Source organism: Pipistrellus kuhlii, unplaced genomic scaffold, assembly GCF_014108245.1.
Source record: "Pipistrellus kuhlii isolate mPipKuh1 unplaced genomic scaffold, mPipKuh1.p scaffold_m20_p_5, whole genome shotgun sequence".
NCBI lineage: Eukaryota > Metazoa > Chordata > Mammalia > Chiroptera > Vespertilionidae > Pipistrellus > Pipistrellus kuhlii.
In genome coordinates, this window is record NW_023425551.1 from 3,198,804 (window position 1) to 3,225,020 (window position 26,217).

General features: G+C 39.2%; 1 protein-coding gene across 1 annotated transcript in view; it reads left to right on the top strand.

Annotated features, from left to right (window-relative positions):
* The first annotated feature begins 1,694 nt into the window (after nt 1-1,694).
* Nucleotides 1,695-26,217, top strand: part of IPCEF1 (interaction protein for cytohesin exchange factors 1) — an 80,210-nt gene continuing 55,687 nt past the window's right edge. The window contains exons 1-2 of the mRNA XM_036413844.2: nt 1,695-1,747; nt 16,361-16,407. Coding sequence (XP_036269737.1) covers nt 16,384-16,407 — 24 coding nt within the window. The 5' untranslated portion in view covers nt 1,695-1,747; nt 16,361-16,383. The remainder of the gene's footprint in view (nt 1,748-16,360; nt 16,408-26,217) is intronic.

Genomic DNA, 26,217 nt, shown 5'->3' on the forward strand with positions numbered 1-26,217 from the left:
TCTCTAAAATCAATTTTAAACAAAGAGGATACGAAAAATGATTAAAATACTTACCTCATTGTGTTGTACAAACTGAATAAATTAATTCATGTCAAAGCATTTCATAAATTGCAAATTGTAGCACCAAGTCTGTCTTATAGGAGACAATCATTAGGTATTATTGAGTGTTTGAAAGAAAATGTCAATACAACCTATTTTGTGCTTTTCCTAATATATAAAGAGAAGGGAAAGCATTCCATTTTTGCATTGTAAACCTCTGACAAATGTTCACCTAGCCCAATTGTGAGGGAACAATTAGACAAATGTCCAGTCTGAGGGGCATTGCAAAGCAACTGGCCTGGACTCTTCAAAAATGTCAATCATCAAAGACAAAGGCAATTACATACACATGCCAATATACAGAGTAGGGCAAAAGTAGGTTTACAGTTGCAAGTATGTGAACCAGTTTATTCTTGTATTTATTCATTGATTAAGGTATTATTTTCCACATAAACAACTATTGTAGAAACCTATTTTTTCCCAACCCTGTATGCAATAAAATGATCCTTGACTGAATCCTGGATTTCAAATAAAATATACAAATGGCGAATGGCTAATAAAAAGATGTTCAACATTGTAGGCCACCAGGGAAATGCAAATTAAAACAAAACATGTGATACCACTAAATGTCCCATGGACTTTGGGAAATTATTATGGGTCAGTGTAGGTTCGTCTTGCATAAAAATGTACCATTCTGGTGAGCAATGTTGGTAAGGAGGGAGGCTGTGCATGTGTTGGGGAAGGTGGTATCGGGGACCTATCTATACCTTTCTCTCAATTTTACTATAAGCCGCAAACTGCTTTGAAAAATAAATTTTAAAAAAATCAGTATTTTAAAAATATATGGTTTAGGCAATAAGTGGAGTTATTGTTACTAACATGAAACATTTTCCCATGGCAAAATCCCAGGAAAACAGATCCGTGTGCATGCCTGAAAGGTACTGGCGTGCCTCAAGATACTGCTGGTTCAGTGCCAAACCATCGTAAAGTGAATATCTCAATAAAGAGAAATACATGAAATTTCTGGTTTCCCAGTGAATATAAAAGTTATGTTTACACAATACTGTAGTCTCTTGTGTGAGCAATGATAGTGTTATGTCTAAAATAACACTCTATCCACTGTAATCAAAAAATATGTTAGCTTAAAAACTGCTAATAATTATCTGACCTGTTGGAAAAATGACACCAATGGACTTGTTTGCCCAGGGTTGCCAAACACATTTAATTTGTTAAAAAAAAAAACCACACACACACAAAAATCACACACAAAAAACCCCACACAAAACAAAACACAAGATCTGCGAAGAGCAATAAAGTGAAGCACAATAATGCAAGGTATGCCCATATTAAAAAAAAAGTAAAAATGTATCTTGAGGAGTGTTCAGAAGGATTAGAACATTATTTTCACCTTATGTTTTAGAAAACATTTAATTTCACGGAATCTCAGTTTAATGATTCCCTGATAGTGTACTACACAGGTCTTCTATGAGAACTTTCTGTCTCATTCTGCTGGAGTGACCCTGGATAGCTGCTATTATGACGACCAAGTTACTATTTTGTTGCCATTTCTTGGGGTTGAGTGACATGGAAGGATTCTAATGGCCTCTTCAGCAGTTGAGTTCAGGTAGAAATCTCATAACCACTTCTTGTCTTTTTCTTGTACAGATCAGAAGCAACATAACTGGGACGAAGAAACTCCTAGCTTTAGGTATGTAATTGAAAATTCTTCAAAATTCATTTGTTAGTGATATTTATGACCCGAAGGGCCTGTATTCTACTTTGTTATTCTAATCTGTGAACCAGATTATCATAGCCTAGGTATATTTATCTCTAGGTTAGGATTAATGCAGACGGAAGCTAATAGTATTGATAAATAATCAACTATATTTGATCTAGATTTTCCTTGAAAATGGATTTGTGGTGGTGATTACTTTTCAGTGGGAGAGTTTGTTATGTAAAGCGATTTATTTATGGAATTATCTTTTTTTTTTATCCCCTCAATGAACGGGAATGTACCATAATTATCAAAATATTATAGAATTATTATTATATGAAAAAAATCTGTTTAAAAAGCAACTGTGTTTAGATGCCCAATAGTAAGTCGAATGCTCTAGACATGAAGCATGAACTGATCTGAATTTACTAATAATTAAAAATAAAATATTTGTATTTTATATAATATAAAAATAAAATAATCTTAGGGATGATCCTGATTTTAAAGTTCAAAACCAATGATATGGGCAAGGGTGCAATTTTTCTTGTTACTCCTTTGATTTTCTATTTGTAAAATGATTTGAAAATAATTAGATATTTTAACTCCTGACTGGGAAATATATTTCCTGCTTAGTTTAACTCTTTTTTAAGGTGAAATACAGTCTTAAATTTGCTGGGGAACGCAAGGGACGCATTCTCTTCACAGCTCTCTATCTTCACAGCTCTTTTCCGACTCTATGGACATAACAGAAACACAGGTATATTTTCTGAAAATATCAGTATATTGATTTGAGTACTATTTTTATCTATGAGCCAAGCAACAGCAATAATAATCACTATTTCTCCCATTATATGCTTTCTATCCTTTAACTTTTCTCTGAAGCATTGTTATTGATGACTTATTAGTCACCATCATTCTTTTTGGTGACTATTGCCCTGCTGTAGTTGTTAAAACCTATGGCCCTGGTGATCTAACTCACTGTCAAAAAATTAGTTTTGGTGTATATCTTAGCTGTTCAGAGGTTTGAATCTTGTCTCGCATACTAGTTGTGTGACTGGTCCCATTACTTTTTGTGCCTCACTTTGCTCACTTGTTAAGTGGACATCATAATAGTACCTCATAAAGTTGGTGGGGGATCTAATGAGTTAATATGAATATAGCTCCTAGAACAATATTAGGTATATAGCTAGGCGGTCGATAAATGTTAGTTATGATGGTGATGAACAAAAACTACTGTCAACAGTGGAGGCATCTGTGCATCTTGGAGATTTTATGCATTTGGCATTAATCCCCCAAATTTAAAGCCTTTAGGAATGAAGCATAGTCCTATTCTGTTTGACTAAGTGCATGGATAGAGCATCAGCTTGTGGACTGAAGGGTCCCAGGTTCTATTCCAAACATGGGCACGTACCTCGGTTGCAGGCTCACTGCCCTGGTTGAGGTGCATGTGGGAGGCAACCAACTGATGTGTTTCTGACACATCAATGCTTCTCTCTCTCTCTCTCTCTCTCTCTCTCTCTCTCTCTCTCTCTCTCTCTCTCTCTCTCTCTCTCTCTCTCTCTCTCTCTCTCTCTCTCTCTGTGTGTCTCTCCTTCTCCCGTCCATTCCTCTAAAATCAATGAGTACATATCCTCAGGTGAGGATTTAAAAATAAGTAAGTAAATAAATAAAATGGTAAAATTATTTTTTAAAAAAGAATGAAGCACAATAATTTGTACAATTTCCCAACAACATATTTCTTCAGGTTCCTTATGCATTTATTGTGTTGGTTCCACCTGAAACCCACATCAAGGGAAAGCTTGACTCTTTACTGCTTTCTACATATCAACACTGTGGGTGTCACTTCCATCACACTACTTTTCTCCATGTTCAAGGCTCCATCTTCCACCTTTCTCTTATTGCCTCATCTCATTGTGTTTTTTGGATTCCAGATTTTGTTGCAAGGGTCTTACTGTGGTATTTTTTGAGCGAAGCTAAAAGAAAGCCTTGAACAAGCTACTATGACAATAAAATGTCCTCCAACTTGATGCAAAAGCATATGGATAGTTTTCATCTTTTTCATCGTCATTAAGCAATAGTGAAGGAGCCTTGCTTATAATCACTCTGATGTATTACAAGCATAGTTCTTAGTCCAAGTACAAGTAGTGGAAGCAAACTATATATTTAGTTCTCATTCAAGTGTGCCTAAATTGATGGCCTCATGGTTATTTTGAGTTCTATACAAGATTCTATTTTTTATTTCACTTTTAAAAAGTGTTGTGAAATACACATAAAATTCACAGTTTGAACTTTTTAAAGTGCATGGTTCAGTAGTATTAAACATTCATGTTGTTGCATGACCACTACTCACATCCATCCTCATAACTCTTTTTATCATGGAGAACTGAAATTTTATACCCATTAAGCTGTAAGTCTCCATCAATCTCTACTCATGCCCCTGAAAACACCATTATACTTTCAGTCCTTATGATTTTGACTAAGTATTTCCTATAAGTGGAATCATATAGTATTTATCTTTTTGTGACTAGCATATTTGACTTAGCATAATATGTTCAAGGTTAGTCCATGTTGTAGCACATTGCAGCATTTCATTCTTTTTTAAGGCTGAGTAATATTTTATTATGTGTGTATACCATATTTTGCCTATCCATTTACACTGATGGACAGTTGAGTTGTTTCTATATTTTAGCTACTGTGAATAACTTTGGCATGAATATAAATGTACAAATATCTGAGACTCTGATTTCAAATGCTTTTGCATATATACCCATGAAGTGGAATTGATGAATCATACGGTAATTCTATTTTTAATTTTTTGTAGAATCACCATACTGTTTTCTACAGTGGCTGTACTTTCTTATAGTCCCACCAACAGGATTCTTAGAATTCTTAAGTATAGACTGCTTGTCTGATTATTTTGACATAGTCCTACTGGGCAGTGAAGATTGTGAAGTTTTATGTGAATACACTTTGAAAACCAGGTTATAGTTTTCCTATTATTTTTTCCCCTGCTGTGCCTTTGAGAGTTATGTTCTAAGAACTATTTAACGTTAATTTACGTTCCCAGGTGATTCGGAGTGTCAGTGGACTTTTTCCAGAGCAGAAACATGTGATGCCAAGTTTCATACCTCTAATGGAAAAACAACTTCAACTCCAAGAATTTCTTGGCTGATTTTTAAAATAAGCTCTATGTTAAACTCCTGTGTGCTGGCAGCCAAGGAATAGATGACCACATGTGTTTTATTCTTGAAGGCTCATAATATTTTTGCACAAACTATACCAATGTGAACAGGAATGGGGACAACTACATTACAAAGAGAGAATTGGCCAGCTGAACACATAAAACTATCCAGAGGTTATTCTTTGAGACAGAATTTTTAAGCTTTTCAGATTATTGAGAGGGCAGGTTGATATTTGAGCTGTTATTTTTTTCCAGTTAATAATATTTGTGCTTTCTTAAAATTGGTTCAACAACATGAAGATAGTTTCTAAGAGACAGGATCCAACTCCAAAACCGAAAGGTATCAGTGGAAAATCTCAAAATAGTTTGAGGTTATTTCCACAAATTAGTGGACACCTTTCCAGACAGTGTTTTTGTTTGATTGTTTTGCATTCATTGTTTCTGTGCAGTGCGAGGAGAAAGTAGATGGGAGGAGCTTCCTCTGGGGGTAAGTGGCTTCTTGGTGATTTTGTTTTCCCTTAGTTTATTATCCTTCGGAGAAATAACAATGCTTTTCCTAATAAAACCACCTTTTGGAGTGTCCAGAAACGGGATTAACTACCTTGTTTACACAGGAAAATTTAAATATAACTTTAAAAAATTTAGAAAGGACTTTTGTTAATGATTAGCGAGGCACAGTAAACTCTTGTTAGTCTAGGCTAGTTGGGCTGTGGTAGCAAATTAACCGTAATCTCCGTGGCTTCTCACAGTAAACTTTCCACGCTGCATGTCCCATGCTGGCTGCATGCGAAGGGGAAGGCTCCATGTGGTCACCATGTGGCACCACCATGGCAAACGGTGGCTTCAGGGTCTGGCATGATGGGAAGAGAGAGTGTGGAGCACGTATCCTCTTCTCCAAACTGGAAATGTCACAGGTCCCCTCCCCCCTGACAGAGCCCATAGGTCAGGAGTGTCCCATGGCCTCTCCTAGCCACATGGAGCTGGAGGTCTTGCCAGGGGCAGAGAGAGGAGAGACAAACTAGATGCAGAGAACACTGGCAATTTCCTCTTCGCCAAACTTTGTAAAATTCTTGCGTCAGTCATCTCTGTAAAATAACTCTCCTTCCTACATCAGTCAGATTCACCCTCTGTAATATTGTTGAACGATAGTGAGCATTTTGGTTTATTCCTAATATCAAAGAAAAAGTTTGATATTTTCCTTACTGAAAATAAAGGAGTAAAGACTTCTTTGTTTTGCCCAGGAGAGGAATTTGGGAAGGGTGTGACTTGGCTTGGCAGTTCATCTCTGACCCACGTGGTTTCAGTGGAGTGCCGTTGGGACAGGAGGATTTACTACTTCCAAGGTTACTATTACACCCACATGTGTGGAGCCCTTGGCTTCTCCTTCTCCGCATGATGCTTCATATTTCTAGGACTATCCACAAAGTGGCCTCAAAACAATGGAATTTTGTACGGTAAATGTCTTCTGGCTTTCCCTAGAACCGTGGCCAGCAAACTTTGGCTTGCGAGCCACGTGCGGCTCTTTGGCCCATTGAGTGTGGCTCTTCCACAAAATACCACAGCCTGGGCCAGTCTATTTTGAAGTGGCATTAGACGAAGTTTAAGTTTAAAAAATTTGGTTCTCAAAAGAAATTTCAATCTTTGTACTGCTGATATTTGGTTCTGTTGACTAATGAGTTTGCCAACAACTGCCCTAGAACAAGTATTCCTTTTTCAAATCTAAAATTTTCTGAGTTTGAGCCCAGCTAGTGTGGCCCAGTGGCTGAGCGTCAACCTATGAACCAGGAAGTCATGGTTCGATTCTTGGTCAGGACACATGCCCTGTTTGTGGGCTCCATCCCCAGTGTGGGGTGTGCAGGTGGCAGCCGATCAATGATTCTCTCTCATCATTGATGTTTCTGTCTCTCTCCCTTTCCCCTCCTCTCTGAAATCAATTAAAATATACTTTAAAAATTATATGAGTTTGGGTCCATGAGCTCATATAAATTACAATTAAACATATCTATTTAACTAAAAGTAATTTCTAATATAAAAATTTAACAAACCAAATTTCAGTAAAATAGAGTAAAGAAATAAAACCAGATGATTCCTTATATTTTGATGACAGCCTTTTTTTGGGGGGGTTAGATGATGTTATCTAGGACCATGGGAGGGTGCAGGTGCATGTGTAGTTTAACAGGAGGAGGTGGGTATCGGACAGCATTGTGTGTAGGTGAGGTGTAAGTGGGAAAGTGAGTACGACATGAAGAGAGTGGGTTGGCCACAGGAAGCTGCACAGACCACAGGAAGCTGGCTGCAGGGGAAAGTCTTTGGCTTTACTTAATTTAAAGGCAAGAATAACATAACCTGAAGACAAGTGGAAAGTCTCACACTCAAAGTCCATAAAGGGATGGAAACAAAAAATAAGCACACGTGTTCAGGAAAAAGTGAGCTGAAGGGGCTGGCCAATTGCAACCCACTCTAACTATATTCTCAGAAGTTGAAACAGTACAAGATTCTAATTAAAATACAAATAAAAGAGAGTAAACTTCCTTTAGAAATAATCACGAAACACTCTTTTGTAAAGCTTAGGTTTCTAGATTTATAATGCTAATTGTTTTAAAAAGTGCTATATTGAAATAAAAATGTTAACTTAGGGAGTCAGAATGATGTTTCTGTCTTTGGTCTCAAGCTAAACAGTGTACTTACGGGCTTGTCCACTAGGTGTCTCTTTGCTTACATGTTAGGACTCCAGTGAGAACTCTCTTGCTGAAGGCCATAGTTTACATGGATTGTGTCAACAAATATCTCCATTTTGGGCTAGTAAGAATGGCTTTACTTTACTAGTTCCTTTTAAAGAATAAGGAGCTGTGTCCTGGCTACCTTGCTCACTCTTGCTTTCGAGATTTTGAAGACATTAACCCAGCATTGTCAGCAGATGCAAAATGCAGGTACTTGTCCCAGGGTTGGTGGCAGGCTGAAATGGATGGAAGTCTCAGATCCAATAGCCTGCCCACTTAGGATTCCAACCGACCAGGAAGTCAGCCCCACATTATTTCTGAATGGAGCCTCGGCAAGGATGCTTAATTCCAAAACAAACTGCTTTGGCTCTCTAATGTCCCTTTCCAGGAGCCTTATGTCATGCTGATCAGACCCTTCCAAATACCCAGGGGCCATTGATCTGTGGTCCTACACGCAGCCCTTTGGGTTCCAGATAACAATAACTGTGAGTCACATCAGGCCCCTCTGAAGTCTCCACATTTGGTAAGTAGTTACCCGCTCTAACGTGGCTTAAAGTAGAGGCAGGATTAATATATAAGTCCACAGATACTTAGTAGGTGCCTATTGTATGCCTGGCCTGGAGTGTCTACAGAATTATTGGACTCTTTCACTCTGTAAAAATGTGATGGAATTTACTGTCTGCTGAAAAATTACTGGAAGCACTCTGCTAAGGAGAAGCTGAAAAGGCAGAGATTATTATAAGACAGTGATTTTCAATATTTTTCATCTCATGGCACACCTAGATTCATTACTAAAATTCTACGGCACACCAAAAATGTATGTTTTGCTAATCTGACAAAAAAATAGGTATAACTGTGATTCATTTACACTGGATGACTATTGTTGTATTGGTAATTGTTGCCTTTTTTTTTTTTTTTAATTTGGCAACTTAAGACGAAAGAGGTCAGAGTCCCTGACTAAATACTCAGGTATTTCATGTTTTAAAAATTATTGCGGTATACCAGTTGAAAATCGCTGCTAATGTCCTGAGCTTGGAGTTTGAAAACTTGAATTTAAATTCTGACTTTATAACTTGCTAGCTTTGTAATGTAGTTACAATACCTGCTGTGTCGGTCAGTCTGTTCAGTTGTAAAAGTACAGCTACTGTTACTTTATGGAGTTGATGTGACGTTGGAAAACAGTTTGCAATACTTCTGCCAAACATCATCTTAAGAGCCTCTAAGAGAAGTCACCCCATTATTGGTAAAAGCACCTTTTTCCATTACCAGGCCCAGCACTTCCGTTCTTTGTGGTCTCTACCTCTCCTGTCTGAATGGCCTTGGGCATTGCCTTTGCAAAATCATAGATGATATTTCCCCAAGAAAGAGCTAACCAGACAAAAGAGGAATCTCAGCCCCAACCCCAGAGCACTGGGTCAGCTTTTATCATATTTTCCTTCTCTTGGCTTCCTTCCCACCAGCAATGGTCCTGGGCAGAGGCCACTTCTATGCGGGGTACACCTGCTCACCTTGAGGTGAAGCGTGTTCGGTGGAAGGGTGTTTGCCAAAGCTGCATTAAAGAGCCTGGGCTCAGAGCAGTGCACACAGCAGTCTGGTTTTTGTAGGCAGAAACATATACTGCCTTCCTTAGAGAGAACATGGAGTCGTTTTTCACATAGAGAAATGTAGAGTTGCAACTTACAGGGAGGTAAGGGCCATCTAAATTTGCCAGTCTTGTCTGGCCCAGTTTAGTCCACTGTACCTGCTCTCACCACATAGGCTGGACCGAAGAGAACATAGAAATCAGGTGTTGCTATGTGGAGGCTGCCATGGTAGGCAGACAGGGTGTGCTTGTGGGACAGGGTGTAGTGGACCCAGCCATTGACACGTTGCCTACCAATGCCCCCTGTGACCTCATCACTCGCCCGGTGGTCCTTTCTCTACATGCTGTAGCTTCTTGGGGCTAGTGCTAACGAGGATTTGACCACAGATCCCTTTAATGGGACCTACACATGAAGCTAATTTAGACCTCAGAGTGACTGGCTCTTTTCAGGAAGTCCCTGGGATTTCTGTCACTGGCCTAGGAGAAGAGGCAGGCACCTTGCACTGATGTGCAAGATTGCTGGTAAGGTGTGTGTGTGTGTGTGTGTGTGTGTGTGTGTGTGTGTGTTTGGGGGTATGTGCAAGTATGTTTTGCTTGGCTTCTGCCTATATAAATCATTCGAATACTCAGAAGTCAGAGTGTTAGTCTGATTCTGGAGGGCTAGTGGGAGCAATCAGGGTTTGGCATCTCACGACTAACGATCATGAGAGCAGAAAGCAATACCCAGATCATGTATCTTATTAACCAATGACACTCAATACATTTAATAAAAAAGTGAATATTTTTTAAAAAAGAGAACAGGATTAATCCGATAGAGATGAGGCCTAGCACTCTTCAGACAGCTGATCGACCCCACACTCCAGTGAGAAGCGCCTCAACTGGGAGCAATGGGCACAGGGCGCACCTGGAGTGGCCCTCTGCTGTGTCCTCAGAGCCGATCAGCAGGGCTCTGCATGCCTAAGCGTAAGGGCATGGTGTGGGCGCAGGCCACAATCCCTGACTTTGGTATGGGATGGCAGCAGGAGGTGCCTGGCCAACAGCTATTAGTTCTTTGGTGCAGATTGTCCCACGAAAAAGAAGCGGATTGTTCGGTAACTCTTGCACTTTGCCACTGACTTTTCACTACAGTAAAACGGTCCTTTCTGAGCAGAGATTGACATTGGCGGAAAGAGGGCTTGCCCCCCTTTGATTTGTGGAGTTTCATGTCTCAGTCTTCATTGTCAGGACTGACAGCTTACGTGGGAATGCACGACACAATGTAAGGTAGAAGCCTGCCAGGCTCCTCAGATGATGCTCCACAGTCTTTAGTGGTGTTAAAACTAATTTTCACCTCGACCATTTCTGTGGAAAAAACGGCTACGGGTTGGATCTGGAGAGCATAAGCTAAGTGAAATAAGCCAGACAGGAGAAGACAAACACCATATTATTTCACTTATATGTGGGATCTAATGAACAAAATAAACTAACAAGCAAAATAGATACAGAAAACAGACTGACAGCTGTTGGAGGGGATGGAAGTTGGGGGGGGGGGGGACTGGGTGCAAAGGGGGAGGGGATTAAGCAAAGAAAAAAAAAACTATACCGACAACAGTATGGTGATCATCAGAGGGAAAGAGGGGTGGGGAGAGGTAGAGGACAGTAAAGGGGCAATAAATGGTGATGGGGGACTTCGGGTACTGAACACAACTCAATCTACAGAAGATGTGTTATAGAATTATACACCTAAAACTTATATAATTTTATTAACCAATGTCACCCCAATAAATTCAACTTTAAAAAAAAACGTGGCCCATAAAGCCATCTGTCAGTTCATCGCCAAATTGGAGAGACAGCAGCAAAGCAATGCAGCAAGACAAGTGGAATGTTAATCAAAGAGAGAAAATACATTTAAAAGAATGACAGTATTTTATTTTATTTTTTATTTTTAAAAATATATTTTATTGATTTTTTTACAGAGAGGAAGAGAGAGGGATAGAGAGTTAGAAACTTAGATGAGAGAGAATCATCGATCAGCTGCCTCCTGCACACCCCCCATGGGGGATGTGCCCGCAACCAAGGTATATACCCTTGACCGGAATCGAACCTGGGACCCTTCAGTCTGCAGGCTGACGCTCTATCCACTGAGCCAAACTGGTTTCAGCAAGAATGACTGTATTTTAAAGCATGTGGAATCAGAGTGACAATGGGCCTTACATTCTTAAGTAATTTAAATAGAGCCATGTTTTTATTTTTTATTTTCATAAGTTTTATGGATAAAACATCAACCCCAGACTACCTCCACCCATACATCACTGTGCCTGCACTCCCTGGGAGGTCACCTTGCATGTTGCTTTCATCTCTCCTGTTCTGCCTTGGCAAGAAAAAGCTCCTGCTAATTGGCAAAACGAATGGATTATTTTGTGTCCTTTGCTTATCCAGATGAGCTAAAATGAATTGTCTCTCCTGCTTCCCAGTGCATTGTTTTGATGGACTACCGTTTCACAGGCCATGCTTGCATATAGATGGCTCTCTTTGCTACTTAGCATGCACCTTGTTGCCACATATATTACAAGCTTTTTGATGACTGAGACTTCGCCTCTAGAATAAGCCACACTTTCTGTTTCCTCTTTAGCTCCAGTTCCTGGATTAAGAATAATTCACATGGCTTGTCTGTGTGCGTGAACTTTCTATAAATCCATTTGTTGCTCGAAGAATGTCTTTCTTGTCAGCCCTGGCCGGGGTTGCTCAATGATTAGAATGTCAGCCTGCACACGAAAGGGGCATGGATTTAATTCCAGAGCAAGGGCACATACTGCAGGTTCCATCCCCAGCCCAGTTAGGATGCATGTGAGAGGCAACCAACTGATGTGTCTCTCTCACATCAATGTCTTTCCCCCCTCCCTCTCTTTTTTTCTCTCTCTCTCTCTCTCCTGTCTCTCTGTCTTTCTTTCTCTCTCTCTCCTGTCTCTCTCCTTCTCCCTCCCTCCTTTCCACTCTGTCTGAAAAGCAATAGAAAAAAATATATCCTTGGATTAAGATTAACAAAAACAAAAACAAAACAAAATCTTGGGAAATGCTAGCATTATCATTTTAAAGGACAAATACATTATGAATTACTCTGTGATTTTTTAACATTTTAGTTCAGAGTTATGTTCTTTCCTATCAAAGCTCTGTAAAAAAGAGAATAAACCTAGCCCACAGTTTACTTAAATGGGAAATGATCTATTTTACAATAAATAATATTCTTCAAAAAAACCGTGAAAATGTTAGCCATGAAGCTCATTTTCTTGCATCACTTTCAAAATGTTAATGTCTATGGGGGACAATCAAGGCAGCTGCTTTTGGATCAGTTGACCCTATAACTCCCTTTAGTGAAATTTTTTTTTTAGTTCTCAAAGATTACTAATTATACTAGCAACTGCCTTCTTTATCAATTGAGCATTTGTTGTATATTGATAGTCTTGGTTTATTTGTTTTTAAATTATATAGGATCAGAGTCCATATGTCTAACTTAGCTGACAGGAATAAACTTGCATTTTATTTGTGCCTAAAACAGAATGGAATGTTTTTTCACGTAGTCAGTGTGGGATGCATTAATAAAATACCACAAATGGTGGCTGCTCAACGATAGACATTTATTTCTTAGTCTGGAGGTTGGAAGTATGACATCCAGTGCCAGTGCAGTCAGTTCTGGTGAAAGCCTTCTTCTGGGTTGCAGACTGCTGTCTGCTCAGTGTGTCTTCACCTGGAGAAGAGACTGTGCTAACCTCTGAGGGCACTAATCCCATTTATGAAGGCCCCACCCTCATGACCTAATTCCCTACCCAAAGCACAACCTCCAAATACTATGACATTGGGGGATTTGACTTCAACATCCCATTTTTTGGGGGTGTGTGGAGGAGACACAAATATTTAGTCTTTAACAACCAATATATATGTAGTAGAGTCGGCGATATGGGAGGGGAGTGGACTGACTGTTCTCAGGGAAAGGGAGGGAGGAAGAGACTGAACATAAACTGTGCACCTATGGATGAGGACAATGGGGGGTGGGGAGGGGGCGGCGGGTGGGGTGGGAACCTGGTGGAAGGGGGAAGAAATGAGGAACCTTTGTAATAATATGAACAATAAAGATTGATTTTAAAAAAACAAAAACAACAACAACAACAAAAAAAAAAAACAACCAATATATGTGAAGGAAATCTTTCTTTTCTTTTTTTTTTGAAATTAACATTATAATTTATTTTTTAAACTAAAATTTTAATTTTGTCAATTCTTACTCAAGGATATTATTTTCCTTTTTTTTTTTTTTTTTTTTTTTTTTTTTTTTTTTAACAAGAATGGGAAGGAGGGGGAAAGAGGAGAGAGAGAAACATGGATGTAAAAGAGACACATCTATTGGTTGCCTCCTGCACATGCCCTGACTGGGGCCCGGGATTGAAACTGCAAGCCAGGTGCTTGCCCTTGAGGGACAATCAAACCTGAGACCCTTTGCTGTGCAGGCTGACACTCTAACCACTGATCCACACCAGCCAAGGTATAATTTATTTGAAATGTGTTTTCCATTTTTCAGTTACAGAGTTTATCAGAATCCACTTTATTTTATATTGCGGCTTTTAAAAAAAATTAATGACCTTGTTGTTTTGGCAAAGTCTCATGCTGTGGTCTGTTAAATTGTCCTTTACAGAAGGTAGCTGTCTCGAATAGGACTGGGAAAGCTATTCTCTTAAATTCTTAAACAAGGAAGGCATCAGAAATGTTTCTGGGGGAGTAGTTAGGGAGTTAAATCAGCCTTAAAGTGCGGGAGCAATTTTATTTGATGAAACTTGTTATCACACTAGCTCAAACCCTTTAGTTGGGTGGTAATTCCATTAGGAAAAAACAGTTTTCTATAACAAAGCTATTTCTCAGTAATTGCTCCCATTGAAGGTAATTGCTACCACAAACAGAGTTTGCATTGTGCCCTACATGCTTCCCATATGATATTTCATTTACTTCTCACAAAAAAATCTTAGGACTTGGTTATTGTTATTTCTGTTTAACAGATGAGGCAGCTGCTGTTCAGAGAAATTAAGTAATTTTCATAAATTTCCATATTTAACAAGTGGCAGAATGAAATCTGTTTGGCAGGTCTGAGTGTACAGTAGTTTCAAAATATTATTTTTGGTTGTGTAGCCATAAAATAATTTGGAAACCCTATGTACCCATTTATGCTTTAAATTGTCATTTAGAGTTTTTGTCATATGTTTAAATAGTTGGGAAAGATGTAATTTCTGGCATATTATAAATCTTGATGGTAATGAAGTTTAGATTTCTTTTTAAATATAACCTATATAATAAAAACATCACAAAGATTTGGTATGTCCTATTGCTTTTTTTTTTTTTTTTGTAAGTTATACTATGGTGGGGAGTCAGAGGTTAAAAAATCAATTGCAAATTAATAATTCAATACAATTATGAGAACGTCTATGAATAAAGATAAGGTGCTAGGAGGGCATATAAAGGGATTGATGCCTCATAGGATCAGGGAACACTTTCTTGACTAAATGATATTTGGTCTGAGGGCTAAAGGTTTGGATGGGATAAGCCTTCTTGGGAGAGGGCTGTTGAAAAGCCTGCACAAAGGTCCTGAGATTGGTGAAAACATGTTTAAGGGATTCTTTAAAAAGTCAGTGAATCAGAGAACTGGAAAGACAGACATGGAAATGATCCAAGATGTGGCTGGAGAGGAGACAGAGGCCAGGTAGGACAAAGCCTTCTTTGTAGGAGATTTTCATGGTTTTGGTCTTTATCTCAAGACTCAGTGGCCATTGTAGTGATTTAAAGATAGACATGAATAGTTATGCGCATTGACGCATTGAGGAAACTGGGCAAGAGAGAAAGTTGGGACATCAGCTAGGATATTCACGGAATGGTCCAAGCGGGAGGCGCTGGTGCCTTAGACTATGCAGTGTTTCCCAAAGTGTGGTACGTGTACCCCCAGGGGTACGGGAGGAGTTTGGTGGGGGTACGCATTGCACCAGAGTTTGATAGGATATGCACTGCACCATGCTCAGCTGTGCCTAATTCTATGTTCTTATGAGTATGAGGGGTACTCAGTGTTATGAAAATTATAGAAGGGGTCAAAAGTTTGGGAAACAGTGGACTAAGGTAGTACCAGTGAGTATAGACAGAGTGGACACACTTAAGAGATAGTTAGGTAAAAAGATACAATATGTACAAGAGAAATATTGCTCAGGATCCAACAGCGGCTTAATATCTACGACCAAAGCTGTGTAATATAAACAAATCCCAATGCTTAGAGGAAGAATTAAAGATAAAAATTTTCCCTTTTTTCTTTCATCACCCCCTATGGATTTTCTCTTTAGTATTTTACAAATAAATGTTTTATCCTGATTTATGTAATATGACTATGGCATTTTTGACATAAAAAATGGGTATTCATTCTTCAAAAGTTGGGAACCACTTATATAAGAAATCAAATCACAGGGACTATGGATCCATATTTGTGGTGTCACTAGGAAGAAATTGAAAAGCTTTCTGCTTTGGGGAGAGTTTCAGTGGCTTGTGGATTTTTTAACAGGTTTCTTGCTTGTCAAAATCTGAAAATAAGAGATCTTTTTTTCTTTTTGTTTTCACCTGCTTTTCTGGAAACCACAGAATGTCTTGTTTTTTCAGGTAATCCACTACAAAGTATAATACATCAAAAGCGGCTCATCTCCATATGATAGTTGGGACTTCAGAGGCAGGGGATGAGTTGTATTTTCGAAATTGTTTGGTTAATATCGCCAGAATGACAGTGATGGATCCAGTGGTTCCACCTCCTACATTGCGTTGTTCATCATGAAGAAGAAAACGTTTTTTACTTTTCAAAGATATATGTTTATAAGTAATACAACAACAAGTACACAAATACTATTAGACTTGAAAGAGTACTGAGAAAGGTGCAGATGAAATTCTGACTTATTTTATAAACTCACCTTTAAACAGTTGGTTTGTTAAGTTGTGCTTAAAAGGCCATTTAATACATTGTTTTTGTTGTGAAATTTGTCAATTGAAACAGAAATGCCTACCACCCCTGCCCCCAGGTTTTTATAAACCTGTCAACCCCACATTTATCTGAAATCTCTTTTCTCTTCTAACTTTAGTTTCTACCAATTTGGAATCATACATGGCTTCAGATGGCAATTTTCTCGTAAGTACCCTTTGGAACACTCTGGGCTTTAGATATTAATCATGAGCTTGGCAAATGAATAAAAATCTAGACAAATCAATTTTAAGGTTGTCTAGGTAGTTGTTGTCCTCCACATCATTAGCCACAATTGAATTGAATGATCCTTTGTTAGGTTGCAAGGTTTTCTTATGATCACCAAGCATTTATTTAAAACTCCTACCTATTCCTGACACATAACCAGGATTTTAATGTACTGTACATGAATTATTTCTGTTTTAAGTTAACTATGGTACCAGTGCAGCCTCTATGGGAACAAATTCCATTAATGATTACACTGAAATTGTAGGTTTCTTTAAAAATCATTTCATAAATTTGCCTAAATTAGGTAAGTCAACTGAACAAGAGTATTATTTCTAATAGATAAGAAAAGGCAGGAAGAATTGAGATGTTGGTATAAGCAGCTGACTGTTTCTCACAGAAGGGGATTCAGGGTGGTGTGGGGTTGTATCGATATGTGTGCAACTTTGGGCAAATCTGATGACCTCATGAGCAACCCATAGGTCCGAATTTTTGGAGTAGAGCCAAAAAGCAGAATCAGAAGTAAAGTGTTGAGAGAAGGTAGGATAAGTTTCCTGCCAAATAGGGAACATGGGCAATGGTTTCTTGCTGCAAATTAGAGAATGGATGTCAAGGAAGGTTGTGGTGGTAGTGACGGGGAAATTGAATCAGACAGCTCCTGGAAGGAACACCTTACTGAAAAGCAGGGCAGAAGACAAACGATCTGCTTACTTTAACAATTTCAGGTGCCAGAAATAGAGAAGGCAACTTTAATTCTGATGCTAATTTTAAATGAAGAAAAATAGCTTGCTAGTGATAAAAAATGGTGGGAACTTTGGGAGAAACAGGACTGCCAAAAACTAAAAAAATGAAAACATGAATTATAGTCAGTTCTGTACCCTAGGAAATGAACCATCTAAAACTTGCAGAAAAGGAAGTATGACCCATGGGATACAAATGGGTGGGTGTTGTTCGATAATAGAAATGTGAACAATCTCAACGAAGACAGAAAAGAACAGCCAAGAGGATAAAAGTGGGCGCAATGGGAGGCTTTTGCTAAAATTAGATTAAAAACATATGCACAGGATGTTAAAGGAGGCTCCTACGGTCAAGGGCAAAAGCAAATAGATATCGCATTATCTGTAAAAATACAGCCAGGAAGACTGAAGTTCAGAGTGCCCAAAGTTTATAAAAATTTTTAAGAAGAAAAAACCTATAGGCCATAGACATAGGCAAGAGGTGGTGAAGGGCCTGGGATGGAGGACGGGGGCAGACTAGAAGAGGTCAATGGGGGAATAACGGGAGAATATGTAATACTTTAAATAATAAAGATTTTTTTAAAGAACAAATCCATACGATTAGAAGCATATGTGTATGTGCTATATAGGAAAATATGAGAAGGGAGAATTAGGACTGATGGATCACTGAGAAAGGTAATGTAGTGTTGCATGCTTATATTGCTTCTTTCCCATTGCTTCTTCTTCTCCTTGAAGAAGAAATGGAAATTAAGACAAGAGAACACATAAGCACTTCAAATTAATGAATTCATTCATTCAATTATCCATTGAGAGATTCTTTTAATGTTCACCGATAACCCCTCCTGACCATCAGGTTTCAGCCACTGCACTAGGTAGGAGGAGAGATTGAATTGTGACTTACAACAAGTTGAAATCTTCACATCTTAAAAACAAAAAAAACAAAAAAACGCGTAATGCTGGATATGGGAAGAAAGGCTGCAGATGTGATTCCCTAAGGACTAACGGATCCTCCATATCATTCTCAATCTAGAGCTATTACCGCGGTAATCTGTAACCTGCTGGGCACCAGTGGATTCTGTTTTTATTGGTGGGAACTCTGGCTATTTCTGGGTCATTCTCATTTCATGAGCCAACCTCTACTCCTAGATTCAGTCAGCTCAGCTCTCCCCATGTGTATATTTACCTGTTATTTTTGTCTTTCTGCCAATGCGTCTGGGCTGTACTGCTTAACTCTTAAGCATTTCTTCCAGCTGCTCTTCAATGATTACCCTACTTTATCTTTCCATTCAGAAAATTAGTTCCATTTTCTGCTGTCATTTGTTCCCTAAATAAAATGGAGCACAGGAGACCTATTTTTTTATGCCAGGTAGTTTCAGTAAGCTTGACATATTTGACCTAATCACATCTTGGATTTCACTTCGTTTCCACTAAACTAACATTTATTGAGCTGTATGTGTGGCTTGGTGCTGGGGTATGAAGATGAGGAGCTTATCACTGGTGGGGAAGGGCAATACTTTTAAGGTAATTTTGTTGATTCTGACCTGAGCATGGACGTTGGCATGGTAAATGGTGTTAATAAAATTGCTCAAGACACTGGATGTGAAGCATTTGAACTTTTATGATATGTGTGGTAGAATACCATTGCTCTTTTTTGTTAAGTTGAATTTGCTATTTGATGGTATTCTTTTCTGTCTTCTGAAGGGAGACAGCAGAATTTTCAAAGCTAAAACTTCACATAGAGTTAAAGATATTAACTCACCAAGTTCTGTTGGTTTTACCTCCTAAATATTTCTCCGCCTTCATAGACAACACTTGAGCTTCCCTCTGCCTACCGGCTTCTTTGCCTCTACACCTGCCCCCTTCCAATCCCCTTGCCACATGACACCAGAGTGAATTTTCCTAACTGCAAACCTCCTCATTATGCCACTCATCCGCAGACATCTGCTCCATGGCTTCCCACTGGCTTTTCGGTAAACTTTATACTTGGGAATGTAACTGACAAGGGCCCTGCATGATGCCACTTTGCTACTCGGAACAGGTTACTGCCCACACTCTGTGGTTGATGCCTACTGGGTTGTACCTGCATGCCATCTTAGACCCACTAGGCACAGGTCTTTGTCTCTCAGATCTTTGTTTTTATCAGCTCATCGGGTGCTTTTCCTGGCTCCCCAGTTCTGGGTAAATGCTATAATGAGCTACAACACAGCACCTCTGTACAAACCTTATTATCCGTGTTTACCTCTATATCTTCTGTGCTGGATTGGGATCTTGCTTGGTGTTGAATCTCTAATCCTTGACACAGTAGTTTTTCAGTAATCACTAATTTGGGTAGTTGAATAAACAAAAACCATAACTTACCAAATTGTGGCCTGAAAAAAAAGAATGAACTAAATCACCTTGAGAAACAACATAGCTTGTGGAGAAATCTCCAACATGATTAGATTTGGTGCAGTCTCTAAACATCTCTGAAAACCCATTTGTGTAGTTCTTGATATTTATAAGGCTTTCTGTACATCACACTGTGGTGATAACAAAGTATTATATACTAATTCAGTGTATTGCTCGTTTTCTTTTATGATTCATTGTTCACGTAGATAAGCACAGAGACAAACAAATAAAGGGAAATAAATAACAACCAGCATATATGAATATTCAAAGCTTCATTAAGAAAGTTCCCTGGTCGCCGAAACCGGTTTGGTTCAGTGGATAGAGCGTTGGCTTGTGGATTGAAAGGTCCTGGGTTCGATTCCAGTCAAGGACATGTACCTTGGTTGCAGGCACATCCCCTGTAGGGGGTGTGCAAGAGGCAGCTGATCAATGTTTCTAACTCTATCCCTCTCCCTTCCTCTCTGTAAAAAAAATAAAAAATAAAAAATAAATATATATATATATAACATATATATATGTGTGTGTGTGTGTTCTATATATCTATATATCTATATATCTATATATCTATATATCTATATATCTATATATCTATATGTTCCCTGGTCTCAGATTTTAGCAGCAGATCTCCGGTAAGAAAGGCAGTTAAAGCTGACAGGCTCCAAGGGGATGCGGCCCATTATCTCCTTTACTGTTGTACATAATTCTTCCCCCTTCAGCGTCTGAGATTTCTCCCTCTGACAATGGCTCTCGTGGGGAAGAGATGTCAGAATGATCTTAGATCAAAACTTTATGACAGTGTTTGCTCAAGAATTCCTTTCAATAAAACTCCCCCATTAAATAGCGCCTGAAAAGAAAATGTCAAGTGATAGCGTTTCCCTGAAACAGAGGCACTGCGTGTCAATCGTGGTGACTTGGCTGGGTGTTCACGCTCCGGAGGGCCAGCTTTCTGACTGCCGGGGACTCGCACTTCTAGCCCTGTGGTTGGCTGACCTGCCGGTGCCTGGCGTGAGCTGCCATCGCTGGCGTGAGCAGTCTAACAGCACACCGGTACTTTTTGTGTTTGCCTCACAAGAAAGTCCTGCTTCATTCCTCACAGAACATGACTCGGTGCCTGGTCTTTATGTGTCCTGCATGAGTGAATAAGCCAGATAGGATGCCAGCCACCATTGGCACCTGCTCTGCCCCTTGTTCCTTCTCCATGCCATGGTGTGTGCCTCAGGGATGTGATGATATTCAGAGATGAAGGGAGGAATATATATTTTCACTTCTTTCAATCAATTCAAAGCCGCTGAGATTGTGGCAGCTTGTTTTTTAAGCTACATCAACAAAAGCCCGTGCTGAACTGGCTGAGCCAGTGCTGCTGTGATAGGCCTGTGCAGGGCTGGCTCTCAGGCCATTTAACGACACATGTGCTGTTAAATCTCAGGTAGGACTTCACGCAAGAGGCGCATGGCAGCCCATCTGGGTAGGGGCCTGTTAGCCATCGCTGCAAAAACTCAGTCCCTCCTTCCACAGTAGCTTTCTCCAGCCCGTGCATTTCTATTTTTGGGTTCCAGATTCTTAGTAGTTGAAGGATATGGTTAAAACAGGATGCTGGAGAAAGCTACTGTGGCTTTTGAGGAAATCGTAGTTTAGATCGAAGTAGAGATTTGTTTGGTACAAGTCCATTTCGCCTTCAAGGAAACACCAAGGCTCAATTCCCCAGGTGGGTTCAAAGCGAGTGTCAGTCAACCCCAGGGGTTTTTCTCTGGTGTGCGCTGCTTTGGAGGTGAGAAAGGTGTTGGACCAACTTTTATATTGCTTAACTCTACTGATGTTATTTATGAGGGAAGGCATTTATAATCTCGGAATAATCAAGCAGTAGATGGCTCTTCAGCTATATGGTAAATCTCCACCCATGCAGACACCACTATTAAGGCATCACGTAAAGTAAAGATGGACGTGAGACACAGTAAATCCTTTGGGAAATATTCATGGAGTGACCTTTGTTAAATCTCCACCCATGTCAGGCACTGGGCTAGGTGCTAGATTTGGAAGTAACGACAAGTTCAAGACCATCAATTCTCTCTTGATGTCTTGATCAATCATTGAATATAAACATTTATTGTCATTACGTTACAGATTTGAAAAGAGATTTGATAAACTTTAAGATGCAACATGATTGAGTAAATGTGTGAGATAGGGGAAAGGGACCATCTGAGATCATACACCGGTTCGGGGTTGGACCATTGGGTGTATAATGTTACTACTATTGATATGTACGTGCCACGCAGATATAAAAACAAATAAATTATAATATTCATTTCGGAGACATCAGCAAAGCACTGTGGGGGTACAGACATCAGAAGCAGAGTAACACAGAGTTCCACAATAGGGCTAGGAGTCTGACTGGCCCAAGGCCCATTCTTGGCTCTGTTGATAGTTATGTGTGATTGGAGAGGAAGTCACTTATCCACACCAAGATAAAGTTCCTCATTTGTGAAAAGGAAGATAAAAATGGTACCTACTATGACAATCTTTGGGAGACAATATGTCAATTATTACAGTGACTATAATAAACAGCATTGGGTGATAATAAGAATAATATAAAGACTAACTGCCTTCTAAAAATCCAAGAAAGCCTCCTGGTGGAGGTGGCATATGATCTGGGTCTAACAGGATAACTAAGCATTAACCAGATGCAAAATAGGGAAACAGGGGAAAGGAATAAAATATTCAAAAGTATGAAGTTGCTGAAGTGCCTGGCATTTCTGCAGGACAGAAAAAAGTTGAAGGAACCAGGAGAGGAAATGCACAGATGTCTTGGAGGCATATTGAGGCTGCTGTGGGCAGGGGTTGTGATTGCAAGATGGGGCCTTACAAATGAAATGACTGGTTTCCATTCAGTAATGGTCCTGTGAGTTCACATTTTCACAATGTACTCTGTCGCGAACATAGAGCAGTGATGAACATAGAGCAATGATAGGCAAAGGGAGGCAGGAAACCAAAAGAGCACCATTAGGCTCAACAATGTGGTGATCATCTCTGTGTGGAGTAAAGCATGACTGAAGCTGTGGGTCTGCTGATTGCCTCCACTGGAGACAGGAAGGAGTTTCCTCCTGGCCAAGGCTAGGGCGTGAAAAATGCTCCGCTCATGTGAGGAGAGCTGCTTCCTGGTGACAATGGTAAGCGGGGCTCCCCCACTTGTGAAAGGGCGAAAGATTAAAACGCTTACCAAATCATGGCTTAGGTTAACACCTCAGGGCCTAGGGAGAGAGGTGACAGAGACAGTCTCTGAATCAGGAAGTGAACCCAGATACCAGCTAGGTCTAGGACTGGGTATCCCAAGATTCTCCATGAGAGCCTCAGGACACAATTGTAGGACTGGTAACACACCAAGTGGAAGTAAATTCCAAACTGGGGGTTGGGGGGGGGGGGTGAGGAGAGAGAAAAAGAGAGAGAGAGAGAGAGAGCCCTTCCATTCACAGTTCTGCAACTTTAAATTCTAAAGATTTTACAAAATGTTAAGACAGAACAAAAAATTAAAAATTTGAAGATAACTTTATTTTACATGAAATCAATTTTTTTAAGCCTGAATATTGTTGACAAAGAGTCTTTCAAACTGTATTTATTTCTTCAATTCCCCTTCATCCCCAACCCACTGGAATTGGTCTCCTAGCCCACCTTGACAATGAAGCTATTTTGTCAAGATCTCTAATGAACTTTTCCTGTCTCCTTTATCCTGGCAGCATTGATGGTTTGGACCCACCTTTCTCTTGAGTCTCTCTCTCACTCCCATGATAATCCCTCTCTGGATTTTCTTGGTTTTTCAGTGGCTGCTCTTGCTCAGTCTCCTTGGACTCACCTCTTCTACTGCTTTTGGGCAATGTATTGATCTGCCTTTGGATTCTGACTTCTGTCCTTTGATCTTCCACATCTTGGTGATCTTATACAAACTCAAGACTTCTACTCTCTGTATACTGATGATTCCCAATATTATATCTTTATTCCAGATTTTCTCCAAATCCCTTGACCCTTAAATACTATATATACTATTTCCACTTGTGTGCTGCATGTGTATACCAAACTCAATATGCTTACTACTAAACATATATATATATATATATGTTTTTATTTATTTCTTCAGAGTATAATATAAAATTATACTCTCTATAGTGTTGTCATTTGTTCAAATATTTGAGCTAGAAACTCCAAGATTTTCCCTGTCATTTTGCTCTCTCTCACTATACATGTTCTAACTTCCTCCTCCTCCTCTTTCTCTTCCTCCCCCTCCTCACCTTCCTCTCCCTGTGCCCACTCCCTTTTTTTGCTCCTCTCTTTTAGATCTTTCTCTCCTGTCTCTTTTTTCTTCCCAGTCGTCCTTTCTTTATTTCTTCTTTTTCTCTTTTATGTAGAAAGTGCCATTGCACTCAGCTTCCCCTTGGACTCTAGTCTTGCTTCCCTGTCCTACTCCTTTATACCACACTGACAACACAAGCAAACCTCTTATCAAACTACTACTTTTGTAAGTTTTATTCTCAAAATAAACATTTGTGTTTTTCCATTGACTTTTGTGACTTTGGGCAAAATACTAAAACTCCATTTGCTTCAATTATCTTTCCTATAAAGTGGAAATAAAACATAGCACCTAAGCCACAAATATGAGAATTCAGCCCCAGAATTTATGAAAAGAGTGAGATCAGTGCCTGCCATGTGGCAAAAATTATATGTGTATAAGCTTTATGTATATTTCTTAGCTGTCAGTGTTTTCTATTGCTATTATGATTAGACTGTCTATTATCTCTCTCCATTTCCCACTAATAGATATTTTATAAAATATTAATCTATTAAGTAATATTTTAGGTAGGTAGTCTTCAGAAAAAATTAAGCAAGTTTTTCATGTATTTTCAAAGGCAAAATTTTAATAATTAAAAGCTTTAAATTTCCCTTTAAAAATTCAGTTTAATTTTCTAGGAAGGAGTAAAGATGTTTGTGGGGGAAAGTGTTGTGGGTAAATATCCCTAACAGCTGTATCAACTGATGTTGGCCTGGCCCTACAATATATAGGAAATTTTGTGGCTTGGTTAAAGTATTGGTAGCTTGAAATTGACAGAAATGTGAAGCTTTACACCCTGGAAATTAGCTAAATGTTACAAATCAGTACCCATTTGGCAGCATATCACTGTATAATTTTGCTAAATACCAATATCATTATGAAGTTTGATGTCATGATGAACCGTCTTACCGTTAATTTTAATATAGCATGAGGGCAAATTTATGCCTGCAATATTTAACAAATTACTATATATATTCACAGTCAATGTAATAATTATCCTGGGTGTTAACATCATTCAATACCAAAAGAGGTCCCTTTTTATATTTTGTACTGGTTTCTTTTTATGCTTGTGTTTTGAGTGATTAGTGACCTAATGATGTTTTAACCATCTTGAAAAGTAAAAGTACTCTTTTGCAATCAAAAGAAGAAATGTATTTAAAAGAAAAGCTTACCCCCAACGTTAGAAGCAAGTGAAGGCAAATTAGAGTAATTTTCAAATTTTACCCATAACATTCCAATGGTAAGAAAATAGTATGATAAAAATATTTTAATAGGCTCTGGATTATTGTTATGAGAAAGAGTGAGGTCAGTGCCTGCCATGTGGCAAAAATTATATATGTATAAGCTTTATGTAATTCCCCTGTTAAAAAACTATCTCATAACATGCTCAACCAGTGTTCGCCTTTTTTTTTTTCTTTTTTTCACTCTCTCACTGAAAAAAACCACATGTAAGATCTTTTTGAAACTGACTAGTTCGCCAGTTCCACTTCCTGTTGTGAGGGGTAAGATGTATCTAAGCTCACTAAAGTTCTCAAGATTGTTTTCATTTTTTGATGTCAACCAATATAGGTTTCAAATTCCTATACCTCAAGTGAAACTGAAACTCCCTGTAATTTGTTATTTCTATAATATTCAGTCTGTTTCTCACTGGGGAAATGGTTTCTACAGTTACTGCAGATTGTGAAATAATTTACTTTAAGAGAAGTGCTCTTAAGGAGAGTTGACCCAATGGCTGAACTCCTCTACACACCCCCCTCCACCCCTTTAAAACAGTCTAAATAAAGCACTTTCTTGATGTTGGGTGATCACCCTGTTATAGGTATTGTTCTGCTTAGAGCTCCCACTTCTTATACAGCCTAGGCACAAGAATCTAGTGCAGACCAAGGGCTAGTCTTGGGCAAGATTGAGACAAAGGCTACATACAGTTTGATTTGGGGCTGTCTCTAGAACCAGCACTAAGGCGTTCATAAGGGATGGGTGGAGGAGAGTCATTGGTTCCCTTCACAGATCCTATAGCATTCCTCTTGTGACTCTCTCTCTCTCTCTCTCTCTCTCTCTCTCTCTCTCTCTCTCTCTCTCTCTCTCTCTCTCTCTCTCTCTCTCTCTCTCGTTCTTATTAAAGCTGCTCTTTTTCGGTGAGCTCTAGTAATGCAGTTTCACCTTGTCAGTCTGGGGCCAGAACCCTCTAGGAACCTCTCTGTACAGCTAGCTCCCTTTCCCCTCTATTGCTTTAGTTCTTAGTTGGTCTGGAGTACTCGCTAGCCTCTTCTGGACCCACCACTTTCAAATCACTCCCACTATCCAAATTTACTC